A 24,553-nucleotide genomic window follows, 5' to 3' on the forward strand; every position below is an offset into this window, starting at 1 on the left:
GAGCAGGACGAGGGAGGAGGTGCTTTCTGTTCCCCCCCCCCTCTGCTCCTCTGGTTTCTTGTCTGCAAGTGAAAGCATCTTTATGACACACACCGGACACTAGGTACGCTTACACATGAACATACACTGTTAACATTTTCTTAAGAGGAGATATTCGAGTCAAAAAGGCATATTTAAAATGTTTACATGCTCTAGTTTTCCTTATGGCACATTCAAAGTTGCAACTTCCGGGTTGTAATGAAATAAAACTACAAAGTCTGAATCAACACGTCTCGATTTATTTTGTCTACATTGCTTTATAGGCTCAGGTGTACCTAATAATCTGGCAGGTGAGTGACAGCCTCTTCTCTGCATGTGTGAACATTTCTAATTTGATTCTGTTTAGAGTGAAGTGTTGGGCCGAAGCCGTAGAAAAACACACACAGCACGCAAACGATTATTTACATCTTTAACTCGCCGCTAACATCCATCGTCCATCCTGGTGAAACACAGCTGACAGTGATCTCTACAGAATGGTCATGTGGCTCAACAAGAACAGGAGCAAAGAAAAACATTCATCTTGCAGATTTCCTAACACGTTGTTGGACATTGATCAGATTTTCTCCTTCGCTCGTCAACAAACAAGCAGAACAAACAAAAAGCCGACAAAGACATTGAACATTTAAAGAACATTGAATCAGTCCTTCAGCCCACGGTCGTTAAATAACGATGGACGACATGACGCCTTCCAAAAGAAAAGCTAGACTCTCGAGCGCCCCTGGTGGCCGCCTGGGGTACAGCTCTTAAATCCCTCCTCACCACGTTACCAGATGGGACATGGAACAAAATGAATCATCACAGTACACGTCAGATGTTCCTCAGTCATTTTAGGTTTTTCTTAACACAACGATGCTTGTGATAAGTTTTGTATCAATTAGTTATTCAGTGACATTACAAAGGGATGATTGACAGATGAGGTTTGTCTCTATATCGTGGCTCCGCTCCCGGATCTCTACTTCGGGTCATCCATCGTTATCTAAGTCTCAGCTTCAGCCTGATTGAGTTCTCACTCATGAGTTTGCATCGCTGAAATGAAAACGGACACGATTCATAAAACTTATATCTTATAACGATACCGAGCATTTAACTCGACTCAAGCAATTTAAGACATGATTTAAGTGGCTTAATGTGAACCGACAGTTTCTGTTTTTCAGAGCGTTTTAAAAAGGTCAAATTTGAATTTCGTATCAGTGTTGATTTTAGAATCTCTCCTCTGCTTGTCTTTGGTTGGCCCGAGAATCAGTTTGAGCCGCTCGTCCCTCAGGATGGAAACAGCAGGGAGACAAAAACTGAATTTTTTCTTTACATAAAAAACGTTTAACAAATGGTGCATTAAGCAAACTAGAACATGTGATATTTGTTTGAGACATAAATCCCTTCATGTGAAGAGGAGGAGAAGGCGTCTCAAGGACTAACTGGACTCACTGGATGAAGATTAACAGCAGTCAAAGGCAACTTCTCACAGACTAAAGATGGTTCATCACAACTTGAAAAAAAGAAGGTTAAAACTTCCCACTATCTACACATCAGGGAATGCATCAATATTTACAGATGACTGATTAAATCCTCTCTTAGAAAGATTTAACGCGTCAGACGAGAATGTGTCACGTCAGAACGTGAAGTCTCCGACATCAAATATGTTTTGTAGGTTGGCTCATCTGTTTCTTTTGAGAGCATCAGGTGACAAACACTGGGACACAATTAATATTTAGTAAAACTGCATTTTAAATCAAACTGAGCCTCAGAGCTGCTTTGACTCTTTATAACGACCTCTCCGGTGAAACCACCACAGCGCTCGGCTCAGTGCTTGTGTGTGTGTACGTGTGAACTTGGGGTCTGTGGGATAGAGTCCTGCACGCTGCCCGGCGTGCTGCGTTATCTCGGCCGGTGGTTGGCGAGCAGGAAGTCCTTGTCTTTGCAGGTGAGGCAGAGTTTGAGGTTCCTGAGCGAGCCCCCCGCTGAGTAGAACGCCCAGGAGCCCATCAGGAACAAGATGACGTAGGTGGGGACGAGGCTGGCGACGTAGCCCGGGTTCTGGAAAGTCTGCGAGAGGAGACGAGGAACGGAAATCAACACAGAACTTGAAGATACATCCATCCTCATCAGTTTTACATCGATGTCAATGGGAGCCTAACCAACAACAGCAACTATTTGACACACAGGACATTACAGCACCAACCCCCCCCCCACTCACCAGACAAGACACCACGAGGTGACTGACCACGACCGCAGCCACCGCCCACCACTGCTGCTTCTCACATGCGTCAAAGAAGACCACGCCCCAGAACATGTGAAGGAGGATGATGGCCATGGTCATGAAGGCTGAAATAGGAAAAGTGTTGGTTCTCATCAAACTCACTTAACTGCTGCAACAGCTTCCTGAACTGGGCTCATCGAACGTCCATTACAGGATTCAACTTTGTGCAGGTACAGTGAAATGTGTCCATTTGAAAATCTGATCTGGGAATCGCTACCTGAGGACAGGAAGTAATGCTGCGAGTCACCGTGGATCCCAATCGTCCCCGGCCCCACGGAGTCAGCCAGGATGTTCACCACAGAGAAGGCTCCACTCATGAAGCCGAACCCGAGGCCGGACACTGAGATAAAAGAAAGAGGTGGAAACTGACAAATCAGCAGATGAATTGAAGAGCTAAACAAAGACCTCAATGTTCAGGGTGAAACCTGCTCCAATGTGGTCTGCGTAGATTAAATATTAATGTTTAAGATATTGCACATTAACTTAATATTTCAGTTTCATCGGAGTACAACTGTGTTCTTCCTCCTACTCAAACAAAACATGATTTTCCAGAGCTGCAAAAAGTAGATTGTGATATTAAGAGCAGCACAGAGGCTGTGTGTGTTTGTTGCAGACTAACTGTACCGTAAGCCAGCTGTCGTATGGAGATGGGCATGGTCTCCTCCTGACTGAGAGTGAGGAGGCCTTCATTTGCTTTCCTGCAGGATGACACAGACACACAAGAGCCTTAGTTCCGCGGTAAACAAGAGCATGAATAGTAGGTGTGTCAGTGATTGGAAGATGATATGAGCCACAACAATGAGCCACGAGTAGAAGAAGGACGAGAGATGGGACCAAGTGCGACAGAGATAGTTTCTATCTGTGAAGTCTGTCAGATAACTTCACTTCTTTATCCTTTAAAAACCATTCAACTGACAGTGTGTCTTAGGGTCCAGATTTCTGAGCTTTGACAATGACAGAAACCTCCAGCTGAGCTTAGAAGCATTAACGGTTATGTGTGTGATATTTGTCACATTTTGCTGAAAAAGAAATGAAGTAAAAAATGAAAATGAAACATTCAAGATGGACTGAGACGACAGATCCTGATCCTCTACAGCTTCAGTTTGTGTTACGTGTTTAAAAGCATCACTCAGTGACTCACTTCAGCAGCTTGTAGTAACCGAAGCGGAAGGCTTCCTGCAGCAGGACGGACAGCACCACGCCGAAGATGAGGAGACCTTTCTGCTGCGCCGCACTTTCCTTGTTACTGATCTGCACCGAGATGAACCAGACCAGGGAGGACAGCAGCAGAGACACCAGCCAGAAAAACGCTCTGTCAGGAGAGAATAAACATTTAGTAAGAAGTTCAAAAGCCCGGTAACAGGTGGATGGGACACTATGGGACATACATTTGTGTAATAACGTCTCTACTCATATTTTTAAGATGGTGCTACTTTCTATCTTTACTTCTTCACGTTTTCTTAAACCTGAAAGCCCCACTTACAACTGAATGTGAATTAATAAGAATGTAAATGTGGATCAACAATAAAACGCAGGTTAAAAATATCAGATTTTAAATTCAGGTGGATTATTATGCACGTCTGTGAAATGTGAGTACAAGTATCATGATGTTAACTTCACTGCAGTACTTATTATTGTCAGCCCGTGAACGTGCTACAGTGAAGTGTTAGTACTTGTAGATGAGCTGTGAACCAGTGAGGGTGAGGAGGGAACCAGTGAGGGTGAGGAGGGAACCAGTGAGAGTTAGTATGGAACCATTTCATACAAGTTATAAAAACACGAGTAGCTAAAAGTGCAGGGTGTCCGAAAATGGAAACAGCACTGAAGTTAGCAGGCTAACGGGGATGGGTGCTAGCTATCATGCTAACTGGGCTACATGTCGTGTTTCTATCGCCACTGATCCCGCAGACAGATCCGGGTGACTCCGCTGTGATGGGGGAACGTTCCCTCCTGGTTCTCTCTGGTTCCCTCTGGTTCCTTTCTGGTGCTTTTAGGTCAGAACTCTCACCCGGCGATGAGGAAGATGACCCGCAGCGGCTCCCGGGCGATGGTGAAGAGGAACAGCGCGATGGCCGGGCCGAACGCGATGAAGGTGCAGCCGAAGAACACCGCGGCCGTCATGTTGTGTGTCTGCGGTGGAACAGCGATGAAGGGACGCGTCTCCTCTTCCTCCGCAGAGATTCACTTCACTGATTAATGTGTTTAAATGTAAATAAAGCGAAGCAGCTTCCGGTCGTCGCTTCACTTCTGGTCAGCCAGGCGTCATGTGACCGTCTTCTTCTGATGCGGGGTTCACCGGCAGCCGGAGGTCGTCCGTGAGTCACCACTGCCCCCTGCTGGTGGACGTTGTAAACACCCCCTGAGCACTTTATTAGGAACAGCCCCCTGGTGATGTTTGAAGCCTCAGTTTGATCTCAACACTTTCCTTTGAGATTTTTTTTTCAATAACTTCCATGTTATCGTTATAAGACCACATTTATGTTACATGGAGAATGGGTTTAATACCTGCACCCTGATCTGTGGACGTCTCACACACGAGGGCAATACAAAAATATTTCTGCATTCAGATTAAGTGTATTATTAGGGCCTGAGCACTGACAGGCACTGACAGACAGTGAGGCCCTATTGAAATTGTAAGGATTTTTATAATTTCCCCAAAAATTGTAGAAATTATAATTTTATCATTAAAACTGTTCATCATCAGTTTCTTTTATAGATTTGTTGCTGGCAAGAAACACACCAGATGTTTTCTTATTTCTGTCCTAAAATATAAAAGTAAAGGAACAACATAGAAAAATATCCACCTTTTTGACAATCACCTAATTCTAATGTTTACAAAACTTATTAAATAATAACAATGACAATAGTATGAATTTTAATAACTTCTTTCTTTAACTACACAATTGTTTTCATTATTTCTATCCTGAAATTTATCATTTATTTTCACAATTTCTCAGATTATCAATATGAAACACACAATCACACCCCTAGCATTTACACAAACTGTGGACTCACACAAGACACGGACATGAACGATGCTAAAACCTGACGACACAACAACACGCATGAAGTTCAAGCCTCGGTCTCGAACATCTTCTTCCTGCCGTCCATCCCGGATTTGTCTTCGATGTTCTTCCTCCAGTCGCCTGTTTGCTTCTCCTGAGAGAAACACGAGTAAATCCACAAACGTCTTAAAGAGTTTGAGGTATTTTGACATTCAGCTCAGTATTTAAACTCAGAGTCTCTGTGACTTTGCACTTTTCGGACCCTGAGAACATTAAAGTCAGTTTCCTGAAGCCTGGATCACCCACCTCCTCTTTCACCTCCTTCTTGACCTGCTTCAGATTGGCCCTCAGGTCCAGGGCCACTTTGTGTTTGGAGCCCAGCAGAGCGGCCAACATGGCGTCGGCCGACATCCGCACCCTCTTCAGCGCCGGCTTCTTAAACTTCCCCTTTAGATCCTGAACCTTCAGCTTCAGGTCGTTGATCTGACAGAGGAGAGGCTTCATGAGAATCTGTGCAGGACAACATCTGTACTGTGACACTTTCTGTGGAAATGAGATCCAGTTTGAAAATCATAAAACCTGTGGCAGGAAGTTAAATCAATCTACCTCCATTTTGGACTTTGTGACTTTCACCTCCGTGTCGTACCGCTCGTCATCCACCAGATCGATCTGCTGGTGAAGCTTCCAGCACAGATCCTGGTGTTGGAAGAATGAGTGAATAACTTCCCGTTAGTCTCAGCTGAATATCATTAACATTTCATCCTGTTTTTAAATCATTAAAGAAACCAAACTTATCAGAAACATGAACAACAAACATCAGTGTGATAAGACCTGCTGAAACTGACAGAAACCATCTTTGAAAAAGCATTTATTCAACGTCTACTTTGATTTTTAGTTTGGTTCATGTCCCAACTGCTAACATGGCTGCATTCACGACCTGTACTGCAGCCAGCCACCAGGGGGCGATCCAGGTGATTTCTCATCCATCGTTATTGTCGATGGTTCCTACGCATTCAAATGAGCAAACCTCAGATGTAACTTTCTGGGTTTTAATTGTTCTCTTGACAAAGAGAGAGAAACTTCTCATCCCATGTAAATATTGATTCTGTGGCTATCATTTGAAAAACAATTTCCTTTTATCAAGATCAGGTTATAATTACAATTACGTTTAATTTTTTCATTTGAAGCTGGCAGCTGTAAGTGAATGTTGAAAAATAATCCTGAAAATAACAATATATAAAGATAAATTGTAAAATATAATAATGATGTGTTCAAATGTCACAGGTCTCGGTGCAGTCGATCTGAGTGTGAATCTCAGTTCCTCAGACTACCTCCAGCTGTGTTTGTGTTTTTACCTGCAGCTCCTGCATTGAGCCTGGAACAGAGAGGGACGGACAGTTCTCCTCCATGTGCTTCATCTTCTCCTTCTCGGCCTCCTGCGCCTCCTCCTCCAGGATCGTCTCAGCGATCTGCAGCAGCAAACTCTGACAGGAGGACAGAGGAGACACACATATAAAAGCTGCTTCTCCTTCTTATTTTATTCTTCTATTGATTTCATATTTTCCCCCATGAAACTACTTCTCGATTAACGCTGTGCTGAAGTTATGATGATGGTGATGATTGAATGAATTTCACAGCTCCAGATGCTGGAGAACCACAGAAGACGTTCACATTTTAAACTCAAAACCTACACTCTACCTTGAGCTGATTCCTCCGGCCGGTCGACATCTTTTTCCTTCATATAACAAACAAACAAATAGAGAGGGGAAATTATTAAACTTTTTAATCTTTTGTAGATTTAAAAGAAAGTTCAGGACTTACTGTTCCATCCTGAATCCTGCCGGTGGCCGAGAGACAAGAAGAGAGAAGAGTGGAAAGACCTCAGCATTCGGATCTCTTTATACATGTTGGTTCAGTGTGTGTGTGTGTAGGTTTGTGTGTGTGTGAGACCAGTTGGTCGAAGGCAGCAGCTGAGCCTGAAACTAACTCTTCTGGAATTCTCTCTATAAGACTCTTGAGACGATGTGGAACCCTGACAAGGACTCAGTGTTTAGAGGTGAAAGGGAATTATCCATATTCTATAAAGCCGTTCTTATCCTTTCAGGGGCTGCAGCCAATCAAAGCTGGTGTCACAGGGTCAACACACAGACACACACAACCATATTACACTGAAGATTCATGCTGTCATTACATTATCAGATATAATTCATCAATCAATGATGAGATCAATACAATTTAACTAGGGTTAGGGTTAGGGGTTGAACTGGAACTAGAACCAGACCCAGCGGGCGGACGTCTGCCTCGCCCAGTCGCGGTGGGAGGAGGATTTTCCTGCTGTGCTCTGAGTCGGCTCTGTAACAGCTGAGTGCTGCTTCCAACCGACTGTCTGTCTGCCTGTCTGTCTGTCTGTCTCTCTGTCTGTCTGTCTGTCTGCCTAAGATTAAAACCATCTGTAAGAAAGTTTTTATATTTGACAGTGAGTTACAAAGATAGTCTATGACTTCTGTCACCTCTCGAATCAAAGCACATTATTTATTTTAACTCTTCCAGGGGGTTGTAGGATTCGAGAAATTTGGTTTCACCACAATTTCAATTCTGTTAAAAAGAGAAAACACAACAATAACAGAGAACTCCTTCATGGTTGAATGTGTGACTCAAGTTCAAAGCAGGTTGGGCGTGTGGTTTGTGATGAACCTGAAAAGCCTCCTGCAGCTGTCAGCTCTAAACTGGGAGGATTTATTGCTCTGACTGGTTCCCATCATACTCAGCTGGGCACACACACACACACACACACACACACACAGACATACACACATACACAATCCTGCTATGACCCCAACATATTCCAGATGCTTCACACGGTTTGAAAGCATCACAGCAGCGTGATAAAAACGACCTAATTCACAAACCTAGAAAAGTCTCAGCTGTCGATCATGATGTTTCAACCTGTTTTTATATCACCAGATAACTGACTATAACCAAACCAAAAAATCTAATTTTGTTGTTGTTGAAAATACTCATTACAAATAAAAACCTCAAGACCTGTGTCACAATCAAAGTTCAGACAGCAATGAGAGAAAAATAATCACAAACAAATAATATTAAAATATATGAATAACGTTTTTTTTTTAGCAGAATATCTCAATTAGAATAAAGAAGTTTCAGGACATGTGTGACGGTCACGTGATGGAGAGATTTACTGAACTTTTAAATCAGACGTAGCGGATAATTAGCAAGCGCAAAATAAAGGCTTTTATTTTATAAAAAGAATGGAAGTTGTGCATTCTGAGGAGTTTAATTGTGAAGAGGCCGAGCGGAAGTGAAGCGCTGCACTCACCGTAGTTAACAGTGAAGTGAAGATGGCGGCGGACGGTCGCCTTCAGCTGCGGCTCTTTCTGCTCCTGTGTCTCTGCGGCTCCGGCTCCGTCCTCGGCCTGAAGGCAGCCGGCGGCCCGGCGGACCCGCCCGACCCCCCGGTCCTCAGAGCCGCGGAGCCCCCTCCCAGGGAGGCACCTGCCGCGGCCGCCGCCGGGGCCTCGCAGCCTCGAAGGGCGAGCGGCTGGAAGCTGTCGGAGGAGGAGGCCTGCCGGGAGGACCTGAGCCGCCTCTGCCCCAAGCACACCTGGACCAACAACCTGGCCGTGCTGGAGTGCCTGCAGGACCGCAGAGAGGTAAGACCAGGGCCGGGGGAGGCACCCAGCCGCTCCCCGGGGCCGGTGGCGGGGCAGCGGCTGGGTGCGCCGCCCCGCTGGGTTCGATCCACACCGGCCGACACAGGTGTAAACATCCACACACCTGACACACACACACACACACACATACACACACACACACAAACACACATACACACACACACACAAACACACTGAGGATGAATTCATTAACACGTGCCTGTTTTAAGATAAAATAAGAGAATCCTTTATTAGTATTTAAATCTGTAACGTTGCAAATCAGCGTCAGTCAGTAAGAGCGACGCGTTCAAATCTACTTATTAACAGATTCAGGCCAAGATAACAAATTATTAATAATAATAAAGTGACGTTTTTAAAGCAGCCTATATAAATGAGGGATTTTAAGTGTTCTTTATTTCTGCAGAGACGTGACAGTTTGAATGTGGAGCTCATGGAGTCATGACGGAGCAACCGTTTTATTAGAAGAATAAATAATTGTTTATGAGTTTAACTTTAGTTTCTCAATCCCTCCGTCTGTTTCCTGCCACTTAGCCACTGACAGATTATCAGACTAAGGGCATAGCTAAGTACCCCCCCCCCCCCCTTCCCCCTGCTTTCAGAAACTGTGAGAAACTGTGAGGGAAGTTAACAGCAAGCGAGTGGTTGTGTTGATGAGGTTTCTAACACGCAACTAACACAAAACCCAACCTGCCAAACACAACAGCATTTTTACTTGGACTCAGTCGTGTGTGTGTGTCATCTGGCTGTCAGGTGACTTACTGTCTTAAACGTTATCCAAAACCAATATTTGTTTTCACACACACTCACACTCACACTCACACACACACACACACACACACACACAGGTCAAGGTGAATCACTTTATTCCCGTCATGTGTTAGTGAACCTGTCTCTCCTCTGACAGGTGAACAGGAGAGTGTGTTACTGTCCCGGAATATGTGTAGTATCTTCATTGTGTTGACGCATTTTATTTTATTGCAACCCTCTTTGCCCCAGCAGCATGTTGACATCATCCTCTTCTATCTGCCATGCTGACATCGACAAAGACACACGCACACACGCACACAAGCACACACACACACACACACACACACACACACAAACACACACCACTGGCCCTGAGCGATGCCCTCTTTACTGAGATAATTGCATCGCTTCAGCTCAATAACAGCTGTGGCCTCCTGAAGAGGTAAATGGTTCCTATAAATCTGCCTCCTCTCCAGAGAGAGACACACCCCCAGAACACACACACACACACACACACACACACACACACACACACACACACACACACACAGTTTCTCTATAGCTGAGGGTGTCAATCTTTGACATAATGGATTCACTAGCCCCCCCCTACCATAACATAACAACTCAGAGCCGAACTTAATCCAAACTAAACCTGATTCTAACCTGAAAACCAAGTCTCAACCTTCAAGAATGTCCTCACAATGATGGGATGGAACTATTGATACACATGTGCACACAGACACACACAGACAGACACAGACACACACAGCCCAGCGTGTTTACAGTGCAGTGTCACAGTGTTTATTTGTGGCGTTCTAAGCCCTGAAATCTGACACTTGATGGACGTCTGGGAGATAAACAACAAACTGCAGCAGACTGAGAGAGTCACAGACTGAAGGCACAGACAGGCCTGCAGCCACAGTCAGACTCTGCTCTCTCAGCCTGTCACTGACTCTGGATTGACGGGGGGGGGGGGGGGGGGGCACTGATATCGTGGAGCAGTTTCAGCCTCCTGGTGGTGGGATGAGGCGGTTTTCTGTCACTACAGCTTTTCACCGTGCTTTGCCAAATGCTCTTATCCTGATCTGTGTGGATCAGCCTGGGTGGTTCCCAACCTGGGGATGGAGACCCTCAGAGGAGCTCACACGCTGGATGAACCTCGAGGCTCGTGAGATGACTGGTGCAAGGCGAGGAACTCCTGTGACGTCTCTCAGTCATTTGAATCCTCTTTATTCACAGAAGAAAGGACGCTGGTACGACGAGGGGCTGCGGAGCAACGAGACATTTATTCACAGGGAAGCTTTTGTCAGCGTGGACGGGAAGAGGTCATTTTCACATCGAGGACATTTAGTGCCGAGCATCTTATTCACTTGGAGGTTTCCAGCAAGATAAACAAAGACTTGTCACATTCCCTCCACCCCACACACAATTAGCCTCAGTTACTTCAGTCTACTTGATTAATGCGCTCTTGTTCCAAAGGCCTTTTGATGTGAGAGCTGCAGCTCTTCATTAATTAATAACTCGTTGTCTTGCTAATGGGAAGTTTTTAATCTCCGAGGCCGCGGTGGCTCCGTTTCCTCCTCGCGCTCGCTGCTCTGCCGGGGAAACGTTTAGCGGAGACGACAGTGAACAAAGCGAGGAGGAGGAGCTTTGAGGAGAAGCACCGCTGGGCAGAGCGGAGTCAACATCAGGAGCTCTCTCATGTCGCTCTACTGCAAAGGGATGTGAAGCTGTAAGAACAAAGTCTCCTGCTGTTTCCTGTAAAGGTCCACGATGCAGCCGGCGAGTCAGTGAAGAGCTTCTGCTGCTTTGTTCTTATCAGACTGCTGTGGTTTGTGGTTGTTCACGCTCACGTGAAACTCAAAAGAAAAGTTGAGCTCATTGATCAGTTATAGATCTGATGGTTTTCTGTCTTATTTAAAATGTTGACTCTTTCAAAAGGAGACAGTGTTTTAAGAGGTTATAGAGACAGTGGTCCCCTGAGGACAGAGGTGTAGAAAGGCAGTAAGACCCCCAAACTAAGGCTACATCCACTGATCCACAGTGGTTTCACATCTTGTCCTCACCAGCATTTCAGTTGATTAGAGTTAGTTCGTTGTTTCTGAATACATTCGATATATCTTTTATCTTATCCTCACAAAAACAGACATGTAACGCTTATGGTTGTACGGCTCTTTTTTTAAAAGATTTGTATTTTAGCCGTTTGCCGGATAAAGTCGGTGAGAACTGGTTTTGGCCTCTGTACAGAACAGACCTGGAAACCTAACTGTCACAACAAGCTGGCCACAGTCACTGCACCGTGAAACAGTGAAACCACATCACTTCCACTTTGAGCACACACTCTGAGACCTGATAACACAAACTGGACACAACATCGTGACGAGTGAAGTTCACAGTCAGAAAACGTCTCCTTCCGGCTGCAGCACAAAAATAACTGACAGATATGAAATTGGCCTTTAAGTGGGGATGGGGACTTTACCTCTAACAACACTTCCTGTGTAATGATAATACAAATATTAATACAAACAGAATAGTCTTTTAATACGTGTGTAGAGGGGAAAAGTGTTTTTTGAGTTTTAACTTATATATTTTTCTGTCTCTGCAGGAAAGTGAGCTCGCTACCGACTGTAACCATGTAAGTACCCCTACCACACACACGCACACGCACAATCACACACACACACACACACACACACACAGTCATAGGGAGTTTTCAGTGTTGGTACAGAATCTGTTTAACATGTAAATAGGGGCAATGTCTGCTCGAGCCTATACACTGTCACCGATGACCTTGGTCTGAACCTTCATCAGACGTTTGTCCTCTTGTCTTCAGTGAGAGATTCTTTAAGCTTCGTCTCAGTGTCTCGATGATAAAACTCCAGTGTCCAGAGTCCACAGCAGTTAACGGCAGACGGGTATTTGAAATGCCAAAAGGTTAATGGACCTTTTATTACAGCACCGGGAAGCTGTGGCTGCAATTAACAACCACACACACACACACACACACAGAGTTTTGTCCTGGTGTTATTTTCTGGGCGGCCTGCCTGTCACTTGCTGTTATCTGTGGCTGCTGCAGCTGGAGCCTCGCTGGCAGAGAAACGACACACACATAAATAAAAAGGCAGAATGATGAAGAGAGAACGAGTGAGAGATAATTAGAAACTTCTTCTTACAGCTGAGGAGAATGACACTAGAATACAGAGCTGATACGTCTGCCAGGACCCAACAGGCCTCAATCTGCGTTTTCCATCAAGATCCATGAATTATTCACTGGAAAATAAGTTAATATGTAAAAAAAAAAGCGCAAAGCTCAACTGTCATGTGATGAAAAACGCTGAGTATAAACTCTTCAGTGCAGGTAAACCAGGTAGGAGGAGCACAAAGTGTTTTCACTCTGAGCCACAGACTGTTTTTTAAAAAGCTCTTCTACAATCGTCTCACTTTTTATTGTTCGTGTGCAGAGTTTGAGAACGACTCACTCACGACTAACGGGAATAATTCTGAAGTATCAACACAGGACGAGAGAACACAACATTTCAAACACACACGTTTACAACAGGGAGTGACCACAATTCAGATCTGTTCACCATCGAACAAGACAAAGTCCCGTTGGTCACGTACACAGACCAAACCTGACAGGATGAGGCCTCCACCGTGTCCTCAGTCAGGTGTTTGAAGAGGACTGAGCTGCTTCCTGTGTGGGTCATGTAGGTGGAGCCACAGCAGGAAGTAGTTGGCTTCCCACATCCTGCCACCAAGTGATGTGGAAATGTGTTCAGTTTGTGTAACTCTGCAACAAACAAACAAAGAGGGAACATCACCTTTTTCACTGTGTCACATTCCAGCTGCTTGTGATTGGTCCTGAAAGCTCAAGTTCCCTCAGTGCGTCTTAGACTGAGGAGATAATTTAAATGTCAGATTATGAGAAGAAGAAGAGGCTCAGGTTCATCTGATTTATGACTTTGCGATCAGGATGAAATACAGTGAATATATGTTCGAGTCCTTTCCTCTCCTTGTCTTCTCTATAAAAGTGTCATGTTAACATTTGTTTTATTTTCCCCCTCAGCTCCTGTGGAACTACAAACTCAATCTGACCACAGACCCCAAGTTTGAGTCGGTCGCCACAGAGGTCTGTAAGAGCACCATCGCTGAGGTGAGTGTGGATCAGGTCAGATCTTTAGAGTGAGTTGGATCAAGACCCTGATGGAGGGATTGACCAGAATCTGAATCTTGATAAAGCCTCAAACATTTGCTCTGCATCATACGTCTCCGTATTCAAATGATTATTAAACCCGTCACTGAAGTTTAAGCCATGGCACCGCCCCATTGGCCCTGACCTGTCACATGTCCGACACCTTCAGTTGAAGGAGTGTAACGAGGAGGAGCGAGGGCGGGGCTACCTTGTGTCCTGCCTGGTGGATCACCGCGGCAACATCAGCGAGCACCAGTGTAACCAGTACATCACCAAGATGACCGGTATCGTCTTCAGCGACTTTCGTCTCATCTGTGGCTTCATGGACAAATGTAAAGAGGACATCAACAGCCTGCACTGCGGCAGCATCAACGTGGGGCACAAGGTGGGAGCAGTGTGTGTGTCTGTGTGTGTGTGTGTCTGTGAGTTGTGTTTATATTAAGATGAACAAACCCGACTGTAAGGAGATATGAAGTCTGGAGGTTCTGGATACGACAGGTTGAACTTTGATCTTCGTCCTCTGTCTCTCCTCCTCCTCCTCCTCAGGACGTGCACTCTCAGGGGGAAGTGATTTCCTGTCTGGAGAAGGCGTTGGTGCGGGAGGCGGAGCAGCAGGACGGTGCTCATCCAATCAAAGAAGAGTGTCAGAGGGCGATCCTGCGCGTGGCGGAGCTGTCGTCAGACGACTTCCACCTCGACCGACATCTTTACTTCTCCTGTCGAGACGACCGGGAGAGGTTCTGTCAGAACGTAAGACACACACATCACATGTGGAGCAACATCAGCATCTTGAGGATCATTAACTCAATGTGTTACCACATGTTGATATGTTCTCTCATATAAGATATATGCTTTGTACAATTTCTCTCAGATACACACACACATCCTCACACAGTAAAGGAGTACAGGAGGATTTAATAGATCCATTATAATAGTGTTTCACTCACTGTCAGTCAATGGAGCTCCTCTCTCTCTTTCCCTCTTCACAGACTCAGGCAGGAGAAGGAAAAGTCTACAAGTGTCTGTTCAACCACAAGTTTGAAGAGGCCATGTCAGAAAAGGTACGACTTCCGTTGAACTGTGAATTCACAAACTCAGTTGTGTTCTGGATTCCTCTGGGTTCACCTCGGCCTCCTCTCCCTCTCCTCCCCAGTGCCGCGATGCTCTGACCACCCGTCAGAAGCTGATCTCTCAGGACTACAGGGTCAGCTACTCGCTGGCTAAAGCCTGTAAGCTGGACCTGAGGAAGCAGCGCTGCAGCCTGGACACCAACCTGCCGCGAGCCCGCGAGGCCCGGCTGTCCTACCTGCTGCTGTGCCTGGAGGCCGCCGTGCACCGCGGTGAGCCGGAACACGCTGAGCCCAAAGAGCTGCGTGGTTACTCTGAGTGGATTTAGATGGATTTAATTAAAGGGTCACAAAAAAATGACAGTGTGTACCAGGGTCATCAGGGTTCCACTGAGTCCACGTGTGATCTCGTGCTCTCCAGGTCGTACGGTCAGTGGCGAGTGTCAGGGCGAGATGGTCGACTACCGGAAGATGCTGATGGAGGATTTCTCTCTGAGTCCGGAGATCGTGCTCCACTGCCGGACGGAGATCGAGGCTCACTGCTCCGGGCTGCACCGCAAGGGCCGCACGCTGCACTGCCTGATGAGGATCGGGCGCGGCGACCGCAGCGCCACGGTCGAGGGCGTCTGCCAGAACGCAGTAAGACCACAGCCGTCCCTGCCACCGCTATGAGGACCTCTGAAACTGGAGTATTCATATAACTTTGTGTTTTCGCTGCAGCTGCAGAGTCTGATCCAGTCGGCCGACCCTGGAGCCGACTACCGGATCGACCGTGCGCTCAACGAGGCGTGTGAGTCCGTGATCCAGACCGCCTGCAAGCACATCCGCACAGGAGACCCCATGTGAGCTGGTTACACACACTCTTCAGCCAATAGAACTGTGCAACCTGAACCAAATTACAATGTGAAAACAATGAATTAACGTGTGTGTGTGTGTGTGTGTGTGCAGGATCCTGTCGTGTCTGATGGAGCACCTGTACACGGAGAAGATGGTGGAGGACTGTGAACACCGGCTGCTGGAGCTGCAGTATTTCATATCCAGAGACTGGAAGTGAGTCTGTTCACTGTGAAGCTGGATGAGTTCAGTTCTTATGTCCCAACCCGACCCCGATGTCAACTCCTACTTGTGCAGTTTAAAAAGAATATAGTGGATGTCCCGGCCGACCTGAAGGAACCTGAATATCATTAGAAATGTTTGTCCCCACTCCCTTTAGCTGCTCTTCTCTCTTTTAAATTAAGATCTTCACATTTGATACAAACGGATGAGCTTCACTTATCCTCACATGGCTCTGATAGTGGTTTTAAACTGAACTTCAAAGCTGTGGTGTAATCCACATTAAATTAAACAGTAATATATCCTCCTGTCTCCCAGACTGGACCCCATCCTGTATAAGAAGTGTCAGGGTGACGCCGCCCGCCTCTGCCACACCCACGGCTGGAATGAGACCAGTGAGCTGATGCCGCCGGGCGCCGTCTTCTCGTGCCTCTACCGCCACGCCTACCGCACGGAGGAGCAGGGCCGGCGGGTAGGAGGACGCCACACACACACTCACTGGTTTAGTTTCATCCGATGCACAGTTCTGTTGTGTGTGTGTGTGTGTCGGAGCCTGATGTGCAGGTGTAACTCTGATGTTTTTAAATCTAACAGGTGAATCCAGAGGATCAGGTACAGTGAGTCGACCTAAATCAATCAGCATTGATCTGGTGAAGGGTTGAAATTTACGTTTTGTATCAGGTTTCGTGTTGTTTTGTTGTCTACATGTTGTTCATGACTTTGGTGTCAGATCAGGGATTTCAACAAATCAATCTGTTCATGCACTGAAACAATTGAGCTTCTATTTCTCTTTATAATTGGACGATTGAAGCCGTGAATTTCGATTTTGGACATTTGCTTAACGATGTCATCATTTTGTGATTCATACTTTTCATTAGAATTTTTCCAGGGCTGTATTTGCAATAAACTTTATCTGACGTGAGGTAACTATCTACTCCGTCGGTGTACGGACGGATACTGGATAGAAGGATATTTACCAAGTATTGGAGGAATTATTGAAGTATCGAACATCAGGAAACCATGAAAAGTTCCATTACAACCATGAAATACCAATGTGTCACTTTAGAGGATTGAAAAAATTTGCTTCAGGACGCATTGATACATGGTTATAGAATCAAATGACATGTATAATAGCATTACTGTGTGTGTGTGTGTGTGCGCAGTTATCTCGGGACTGTAAGGTGGAGGTTCAGAGGATTCTCCACCAGAGGGCGCTGGATGTGAAGTTGGAACCGGAACTTCAGAAAAAATGCATGACCGACCTCGGCAAGTGGTGCAGCGAGAAGACCGACACGGGACAGGTGAGACCAGCTGCTGCTCATGGCTGCTGCTGCTGCACTTTCCTGTTGGTCTGATGAATCAAGCAAATACGTGTGTGTGTTTGTTTGTGTGTGTGTGTTTGTGTGCTCAGGAGCTGGAGTGTCTGCAGGATCATCTGGAGGACCTGGTCTCTGCCTGCAGGGACGTCGTGGGGAACCTGACGGAGCTGGAGTCAGAGGTGAGAGAAGGGGTTATTAAAAGGAATCCACATGATTCACCTTCTTGGTCTAAAGTGTGTTGTAGTTTTCGTAACAAGGTTTTTCTGTTGTGAGTTGAACAATCGAGTGTTTTGTCGTCAGCTGTGAATTCCTGTTTCTGTCTCCTATTGGCTGCAGGACATCCAGATCGATGCTCTGCTGATCAGAGCCTGTGAGCCAATCATCCAGGCCCACTGCCACGTGAGAACACACACAAATACACACACACACACACACACACACACACACACACACACACTAACTAATGTATCTACATACTTTCATATGACAATCATCACTGGGATCATTATGAGACTATATCCAAAAGGCAAAATAGATAATAAAAAATGTATTTACAACATTAGAACTGTTACAGATCAATAAAGTGCTGCACGTATGTGGTTGTGTACATCAGAGGTAAACGATAACGTGTGTGTGTGTGTGTTGTAGGACGTTGCTGATAACCAGATCGACACAGGTGACCTGATGGAGTGTCTGGTTCAGAACAAACACCAGAAAGAGATGAATGAGAAGTGTTCAGTCGGCGTGACGCACTTCCAGCTGGTCAGTTAACACAACAACATAAACTCTGATCTATTCTCTACTCTCTTTTATTTTGTATCACATCTGACGTTATCATTCGGTTTCTGTGAATCTGAAACACGAGTCTGTTTTCTGTGTTGATTTGAATCTGCTCTGAACCGACAGCATCAGAGTTCTCATCTCCCTCTGGGATGTGATCAGACCCAAACACACAAAAACTGTTCTGCTGGAGTTTTTGCTGCGTAATGATAATAATGAATAAACCTCCATCTCTCAACTCTCAGATTCAAATGAAGGATTTCCGGTTCTCCTACAAGTTCAAGATGTCCTGCAAAGAGGACGTTCTGCATCTGTGTCCGAACATCAAGAAGAAGTGAGTTCAAGTTTCCATTGAAACTTTGTTGTCATTATTCTTGTTACACACGTGTTGCTCAGTTGGAGTCTCACACCTTCTCCTGCAGGGTGGACGTGGTCATCTGTCTGAGCTCCACCGTGAGGAACGACACGCTGCAGGACGCCCGGGAGCAGCGGGTTTCTCTCAAGTGTCGCAAGCAGCTGCGGGTGGAGGAGCTGGAGATGGTGAATGTTTGACTGACTTCAATCCTGTTGGACTCAGTTTGATAACTTCATTTAAACATGTTTGAGAAAAACTGAGAAAAAGAGCAAATGCAAAGATCAATTTCTAAGGAAAGATTTGAGAAATTGCTCTGAACTCCTTATAGAAAGAATAGATGCACTTTATTACAGATGGACAGATGAAGTCTTTCTCCTGTTTTCTCAGTCGGAGGATATTCGCTTGGACCCAGATCTGTACGAGCCGTGTCGATCGGACATCAGCCGACTTTGTCCCAACGTGAACTATGGAAACGCTCAGGTGAGAAACATGAGGAACATCCTCTCTCCTTTTCTTCACTCTGTCCTTTCTCTTTCTGTTTGTCTGATCTTCCTCTCCGCCCCCCCCTCCTCCGCAGATGATCGAGTGTCTGAAGGAGCATAAGAAGCAGCTCAGTCTGAGCTGTCACCAGCGGATCTTCAAGCTGCAGGAGGGCGAGATGAACGACCCCGAGCTCGACTACCAGCTGATGAGGGTCTGCAAGCAGATGATCAAGGTGAGGAGGAGGAGGAGGAGGAGGAAGAAGAAAAGTGGATATGTTGATGTCAATACCACTTGTATATTAAATCTGAATCCAAACTTCCTGGACCTGATTATGACAGTTTAAGCTGCGCCTCTGTTTGCTCCACTCGTCTCACAGGAGATCGAACCCACTCACCAGAGTTACTGGGAACAGACGCTCAGTGGGAGGAGTGGGAATTAAAAGAGGAAACATTCTCCTTATTTAAAAGCTGCTCTCCTTAAAAATGAAAAGTGTTGCTTTAGATCCTGATCGATCCTCTGATTGACTGAAGTTCAAACTCTCCCTGCAGCGGTTCTGCACTGAGACCAACGCCCGGAACGTTCTTCAGTGTCTGAAGCAGAACAAGAACAGCGAGCTGATGGATCCCAAGTGTAAACAGATGATCACCAAGAGACAGATCACGCAGAACACAGGTACACACATCATTGAGAAATCTGAACAAAAAGATTTAATGAATATGGGCCTGTCTCACTCACCTCCTCCTCCTCCTCCTCCTGCTCCTCCTCCTCCTCCTCCTCCTCCTCCTCCTCCAGACTACAGGTTGAACCCGGTGCTGAGGAAAGCCTGTCGAGCCGACATCCCAAAGTTCTGCCAGCCCATCCTGAACAAGGCGGTCGAGGACAGCGAGCTGGAGGGTCAGGTCATCGGCTGCCTCAAACTCAAATACGCTGACCAGGTTAGACCACAAGCACAGTCCAACACAGCAACACAGCAACACAACATCACAGCATCACAACCAGCCGCAAAAACCTCAGGAGGAGGCGACAAGTAGAGATTTAATCTTACAAAAGTAAAAGGGTCAAATGATTAGAGGCATCGGTAACATGTATTCATAGTAAAGTGGGATTAAGGCTGAGGTGTGGATCTAATCAATTAAGTTGACTTAAAATATTGCTTCTCTGATAACTAAGTTGTGGTGTTCCTTGAAAATGAATGTTGCTCTTTTCCCCTCACCGGTCCCTGTGTGTGATGTTGTTTTTAATCTGTGTGTTTTGTTGGCTTCGGTTCAGCGGCTGTCTCCGGACTGTGAGGACCAGATCCGGGTGATCCTGCAGGAGTCGGCTCTGGACTACAGACTGGACCCGCAGCTGCAGATGCACTGCTCAGACGAGGTTAACACACAACACCTGTTTGTCTGTCTCCTTAGTTTCTTTAAGGCTGTTGATTGATGACTGAAATGTCCTTCTCCTCCTCTTCCTCCTCTTCCTCCAGATCTCCATGCTGTGTGTGGAGGAGGCAGCCGCCCAGGAGCAGACTGGTCAGGTGGAGGAGTGTCTGAAAGTCAATCTGCTGAAAATCAAACAGGACGCCTGTAAAAAGGTTAATAACTGTTCTTCTGTCTAGTGTCATCATTCAGGACTATTTTGGTAATAATATTTGTTTAAAACGTATAATTTTACTTGTGGATCATGATATATATTGAGTATCTAAATGATTATAAGTAGAAGAAGTATTATAATGTGATAATGCAGTTGTTCTTCCAACTGGGAGTAACATGCTCGTTCCGTGTCTCTGTTCTGGAGGAAGCTAGACATCGAGCTCAAACCAGCGTCCGTGTGATGAACTGTTTCTGATTCTAACTTCGTAGATTGAACGTTTGAAAACTCTGTGTTTCTGTTTTCTTCTTCTGCACAGGAAGTCCTGAACATGCTGAAGGAGAGCAAGGCGGACATCTTTGTGGACCCGGTCCTGCACACCGCCTGCGCCCTGGACCTCAAACACCACTGTGCTGCCATCACACCCGGCCGGGGACGACGTGCGTTCTCTCACCTTTTCATTTTGAATTTGAACTTTATTCCAGTGTCATAAAGATCAGTTTCAGAATTCAGGGAAAGTGAAACATTAGCAGTAAAGTGTTGTTTTGCTGCTGAGTGTCTTTAATGTGTTGCTGTCTCGTGCAGAGATGTCGTGTCTGTTGGAGGCGCTGCAGGACAAAAGAATCCGTCTGCAGCCCGAGTGCAAGAAGAGACTTCAGGACCGGATCGACATGTGGAGCTACGCTGCAAAGGTACAAGCTTCACATCGCAATCTAAGAAGCAAGAACAGGTTTTCAGAGCGTAGCAGATTTTTCTATAATAAAAATATGAAACTGAAACCGCAGATTAGAAACAAATCAGCATGAAGAGATCAGAGATTTAATATTTGACAAATTAATAAATGAGTTTCTCGGTGTATGAAGCTGTGCAGGTCCTCATCTGTTCCAAGCTGTTTTCCTCCACTGTGCTGTTAACCTCCCCCTCCGACCTGCAGGTGGCGCCAGCAGAGGGCTTCTCAGACCTGGCCCTGCAGGTGATGACGTCGCCCTCTAAGAACTACATCCTGCTCATGATCACGATGAGCGTGTGCGTCCTCTTCCTGGTCGGGCTGCTGTGCGGTCGCATCACAAAGCGAGTGAGACAACTGAAGGATCGGTAGAGGACAAAGAAAAGACTCACACTTCACATGTTCCTGAACCCTCCTCTTCCTCCTCCTCCTCCTCCTCCTCCTCCTCCTCCTCCCTCAGATGCCCAATCTCTAACCAGCCAGCCTGCACAGTGCCAACTCCAGTGGTCACATCTGGATCTCGTCCTTGGTCTAAAACTCTTAGTTTGGCTGCTGCTGCAGTTTTGCATCAAATGCAAAACTTTTCCCAACGCTCGAGAAAATCGTTCATGTTTATTTGGACGTCTCTGATCCTCAGGAGAGCAGCGACTGTCCGTCCCGTGTCCCCGAGGACGTTGTCTGGGGTCGGGTGAGAAGTCGATGTGACGGCTGCTTCTGACGTCTGGATTTGTCTCCGCCCGTTAAGTCCTGATGCTTTTTGTGGTATTTCCGAGGAGCATGTGGAGCAACAGGAAGTGATTTCTTTCTAAAAGAGACTGAAGCTTGAATCGTACACGAGGCGACTCGTTGTCTCGTGGCAGAGTTTGAGTTCTGAGACGTTCCCCGTTGCTTGGAAACATTTGTCCCGACGTCCTCTTGGCTCCTGTGCAGCCTCGTGTCCCCGGGTCCAGTTCAGACCCTCGTCTCTCGCTACTGAAACCCACCTGTGACTGGACGTGAGGGTCAAGCTGGTCCCCGTCATCAGGAATGTTGTGTGCACATTTGTTAAACGTCATTTCAATGCTTATTAAAGTCATTGCACTTTTTTTTTTTTTTTTTATGCCTTATTTATTGTGGATTAATGGCGTGGTTCTGAATGAAGTTAAGTTTTCTGTGTGGCTGAACGTTTCTCTAATCGTCTGGGAGGTTCGGGTTCAGCAGTGAAGGACGAGGCTCCGCCCACGTTCCTGATCCAGTTTGCCTTTAACGAACTTTAACGAGACCGTAGAGTTCGTACACGAGACCCGAGTGTAACGGCTGAAGTTCTTTTCTTTTATACATATGTCCAATCATCTCTGCATCAAGGACGCGCTGAGTGTGACACCTGTAGAACCTGCACTGAGCTGACGACCTGTTGAAAAGCTTCACTCAGTCCCTCGTCCTTCTCACAACACGAAGAGGCTTTGAACATGAATTTGAAACATGACTCGTGTGAAACAGCTGATTCTCTTCATAGGAAGTTCTTCCTTTTAACATCTCTCTAAACATTTCTGTCTCCAGAGCTGTGACACCTCTGTTAACCTGCACGGGGCTGATTTACTCTGCAGGCCTCTGGGCTCAGTCCGAAAGAAACACTTTGACCCCAAACGACTAAAACCAGACCTAATAGAATTCAAAGAGACGCACAACGGCTGCAAACAACCAAAATGACAAAGAGATGGAGAGGAACCACAGGAGCTGTTGTCTCTTTCAGTTTGGGTGTAGAGTTCAAATAGCAGCTATTTATTTACATTACTTCATATATTTGTTAATATGAGAATCTAATTTGTTTAGTTTTCTCAGAACTTCACACGTGAGTGGAAAGGTTTGTTTTCTTCCCGTCTCCTCAAGGTTATAAAACAGTTTCTAACCAAACAAATCTCAAACCACAAATTGTCATTTTCAAATTTCACGTGTTTCTTGTTTTAAACAAATCAGACACAACTTTCGAATTGATTAACTTCAGATGTGTCAGTGTTTAAACTCTGACCGGGTGTTAATAGCTAATTGCTTGAGGTGCCACAGTGAAACTCCACCCCCACACAAACAGCTGCTGTCGAGATCAAACTGGTGGAACTGGAAAATTCAGCCCTTTCTGTTTTTGATCCAAAGTTGTAACGATTCAAAATTGAGTTGTTTCGTCGCCTGAAGCCTGAGCTGAATAATAATTCATTTGTCAGTAGAAAATAATCAAACCTTTTAAATCCCTGGCTCAGTATTTTACATTTGATGGATCTTTGTTTCGCTGATGTTTAACGAAAGATGCAAACATTATTCCAAAATGATGAAGATACATTTGGACCTTTAACTCGCTGGACTCTGTTCTCCGGCGTCGGCTCATCCACCGAAAAATAATTGCAGCTTTTTGTTTTACATCGATGTTTGATTTAAAAACGGATTCAGGAGAAGAGGAAAACGCATGCGAGAGGTTTTCTGCTCAAGTTGCAAATACGAGAATTTGATTGAAGTTTCCTCCCTGAAAGCTGAAGAACCCACAGCTCAAAAGTTTTTCTGAAATGATCTGAGTGTGTGGAGACGTCCGATGATGGATCAGAAGTTTAACAGCATCAGTTTTGTACACGAGTCGCCACGTGTGCAAACTTTATAATGTGCAGGTTTTTTGTTCTTTTTCATTTTTGCCCTGTTAATATAAAAATTGTAACAGAATCATTATTGTGACATTGGATTTTGCTGTACAGATACAAATTTGATTCAATTTAATAAAATCTCTCCAGATTTTCATATTTCTGCCTCAACATGAGTCAATTTAATATGAAAACAAGAGTTGGGTTGCCCCCTCAACGAATTTGACGCAACGCACCAGTTCATCACTTTTATATCTAGCAGAACACAATTCTACACAATTTGCCGGACAATGAAGTTCATTAACTTATTGTTTTTTAACGAGACCAGGACGGACTTGTTGAGATCTTCGGTTTCTCTCTGTTCCACAAACTAAGACTAAAAACAAGTCAAAGGAAACAAGAGGCAGTGCAAAGTGAAACTGTCCCAAGAAATGGATTTAAAATTCAGATTGTGTTTCTAATTCTCTCAACTTATAAACTTCCTGAGGCCAGTTGACAGTGACTGGGTTATTTCTGTCCTATATTTATTAAAACCCTTTATTTATGCATGCAAACCTTTAATGTCACGATTAAATAAAAGGTGTCAATCTTTAACAAAGTGGAAGTCTTATGTTCAGAACCACTGGAGCTGAAATCAGGTTGATTCGAGTTCCTTCCAG

At 45.4% G+C, this 24,553-nt stretch overlaps 3 protein-coding genes across 5 annotated transcripts; 1 reads left to right on the forward strand and 2 right to left on the reverse strand.

The window, feature by feature from the left end:
- Window positions 1-256: 256 nt before the first annotated feature.
- Window positions 257-4,573, reverse strand: aph1b (APH1B gamma secretase subunit). Its single transcript, XM_062392385.1, has 6 exons — window positions 4,305-4,573; window positions 3,438-3,608; window positions 2,921-2,994; window positions 2,514-2,636; window positions 2,234-2,361; window positions 257-2,082 (listed from the first exon to the last, which is right to left on the reverse strand). Exons 1-6 carry the CDS (start codon window positions 4,415-4,417, stop codon window positions 1,915-1,917), a joined length of 777 nt encoding a protein of 258 aa, XP_062248369.1. The 5' UTR covers window positions 4,418-4,573; the 3' UTR covers window positions 257-1,914.
- Window positions 4,574-5,154: 581 nt separating this feature from the next.
- LOC133957046 (troponin I, fast skeletal muscle-like) lies at window positions 5,155-8,767 on the reverse strand. 2 transcript variants are annotated; one of them, XM_062392479.1, is made up of 7 exons: window positions 8,639-8,756; window positions 7,123-7,138; window positions 7,000-7,036; window positions 6,657-6,785; window positions 5,908-5,997; window positions 5,608-5,784; window positions 5,155-5,455 (listed from the first exon to the last, which is right to left on the reverse strand). In XM_062392479.1, exons 2-7 carry the CDS (start codon window positions 7,128-7,130, stop codon window positions 5,369-5,371), a joined length of 528 nt encoding a protein of 175 aa, XP_062248463.1. In that variant the 5' UTR covers window positions 7,131-7,138; window positions 8,639-8,756; the 3' UTR covers window positions 5,155-5,368. The 2 variants fall into 2 exon arrangements, with proteins under 2 accessions (XP_062248463.1, XP_062248456.1); XM_062392472.1 differs by lacking the exon at window positions 7,123-7,138 and having other exon boundaries at window positions 8,639-8,767.
- LOC133956541 (Golgi apparatus protein 1-like) lies at window positions 8,661-24,053 on the forward strand. 2 transcript variants are annotated; one of them, XM_062391671.1, is made up of 27 exons: window positions 8,661-8,972; window positions 12,346-12,375; window positions 13,807-13,893; window positions 14,102-14,317; window positions 14,479-14,682; window positions 14,922-14,993; window positions 15,086-15,272; window positions 15,421-15,638; window positions 15,720-15,841; window positions 15,948-16,049; window positions 16,371-16,524; window positions 16,647-16,664; window positions 17,216-17,353; window positions 17,464-17,550; window positions 17,708-17,770; window positions 18,020-18,133; window positions 18,397-18,485; window positions 18,574-18,691; window positions 18,894-18,986; window positions 19,084-19,221; window positions 19,538-19,661; window positions 19,782-19,924; window positions 20,259-20,360; window positions 20,461-20,568; window positions 20,884-21,004; window positions 21,150-21,256; window positions 21,499-24,053. In XM_062391671.1, exons 1-27 carry the CDS (start codon window positions 8,661-8,663, stop codon window positions 21,661-21,663), a joined length of 3,432 nt encoding a protein of 1,143 aa, XP_062247655.1. In that variant the 3' UTR covers window positions 21,664-24,053. The 2 variants fall into 2 exon arrangements, with proteins under 2 accessions (XP_062247655.1, XP_062247663.1); XM_062391679.1 differs by lacking the exon at window positions 16,647-16,664.
- Window positions 24,054-24,553: the final 500 nt, after the last annotated feature.

This window comes from Platichthys flesus, chromosome 1, assembly GCF_949316205.1.
Source record: "Platichthys flesus chromosome 1, fPlaFle2.1, whole genome shotgun sequence".
NCBI lineage: Eukaryota > Metazoa > Chordata > Actinopteri > Pleuronectiformes > Pleuronectidae > Platichthys > Platichthys flesus.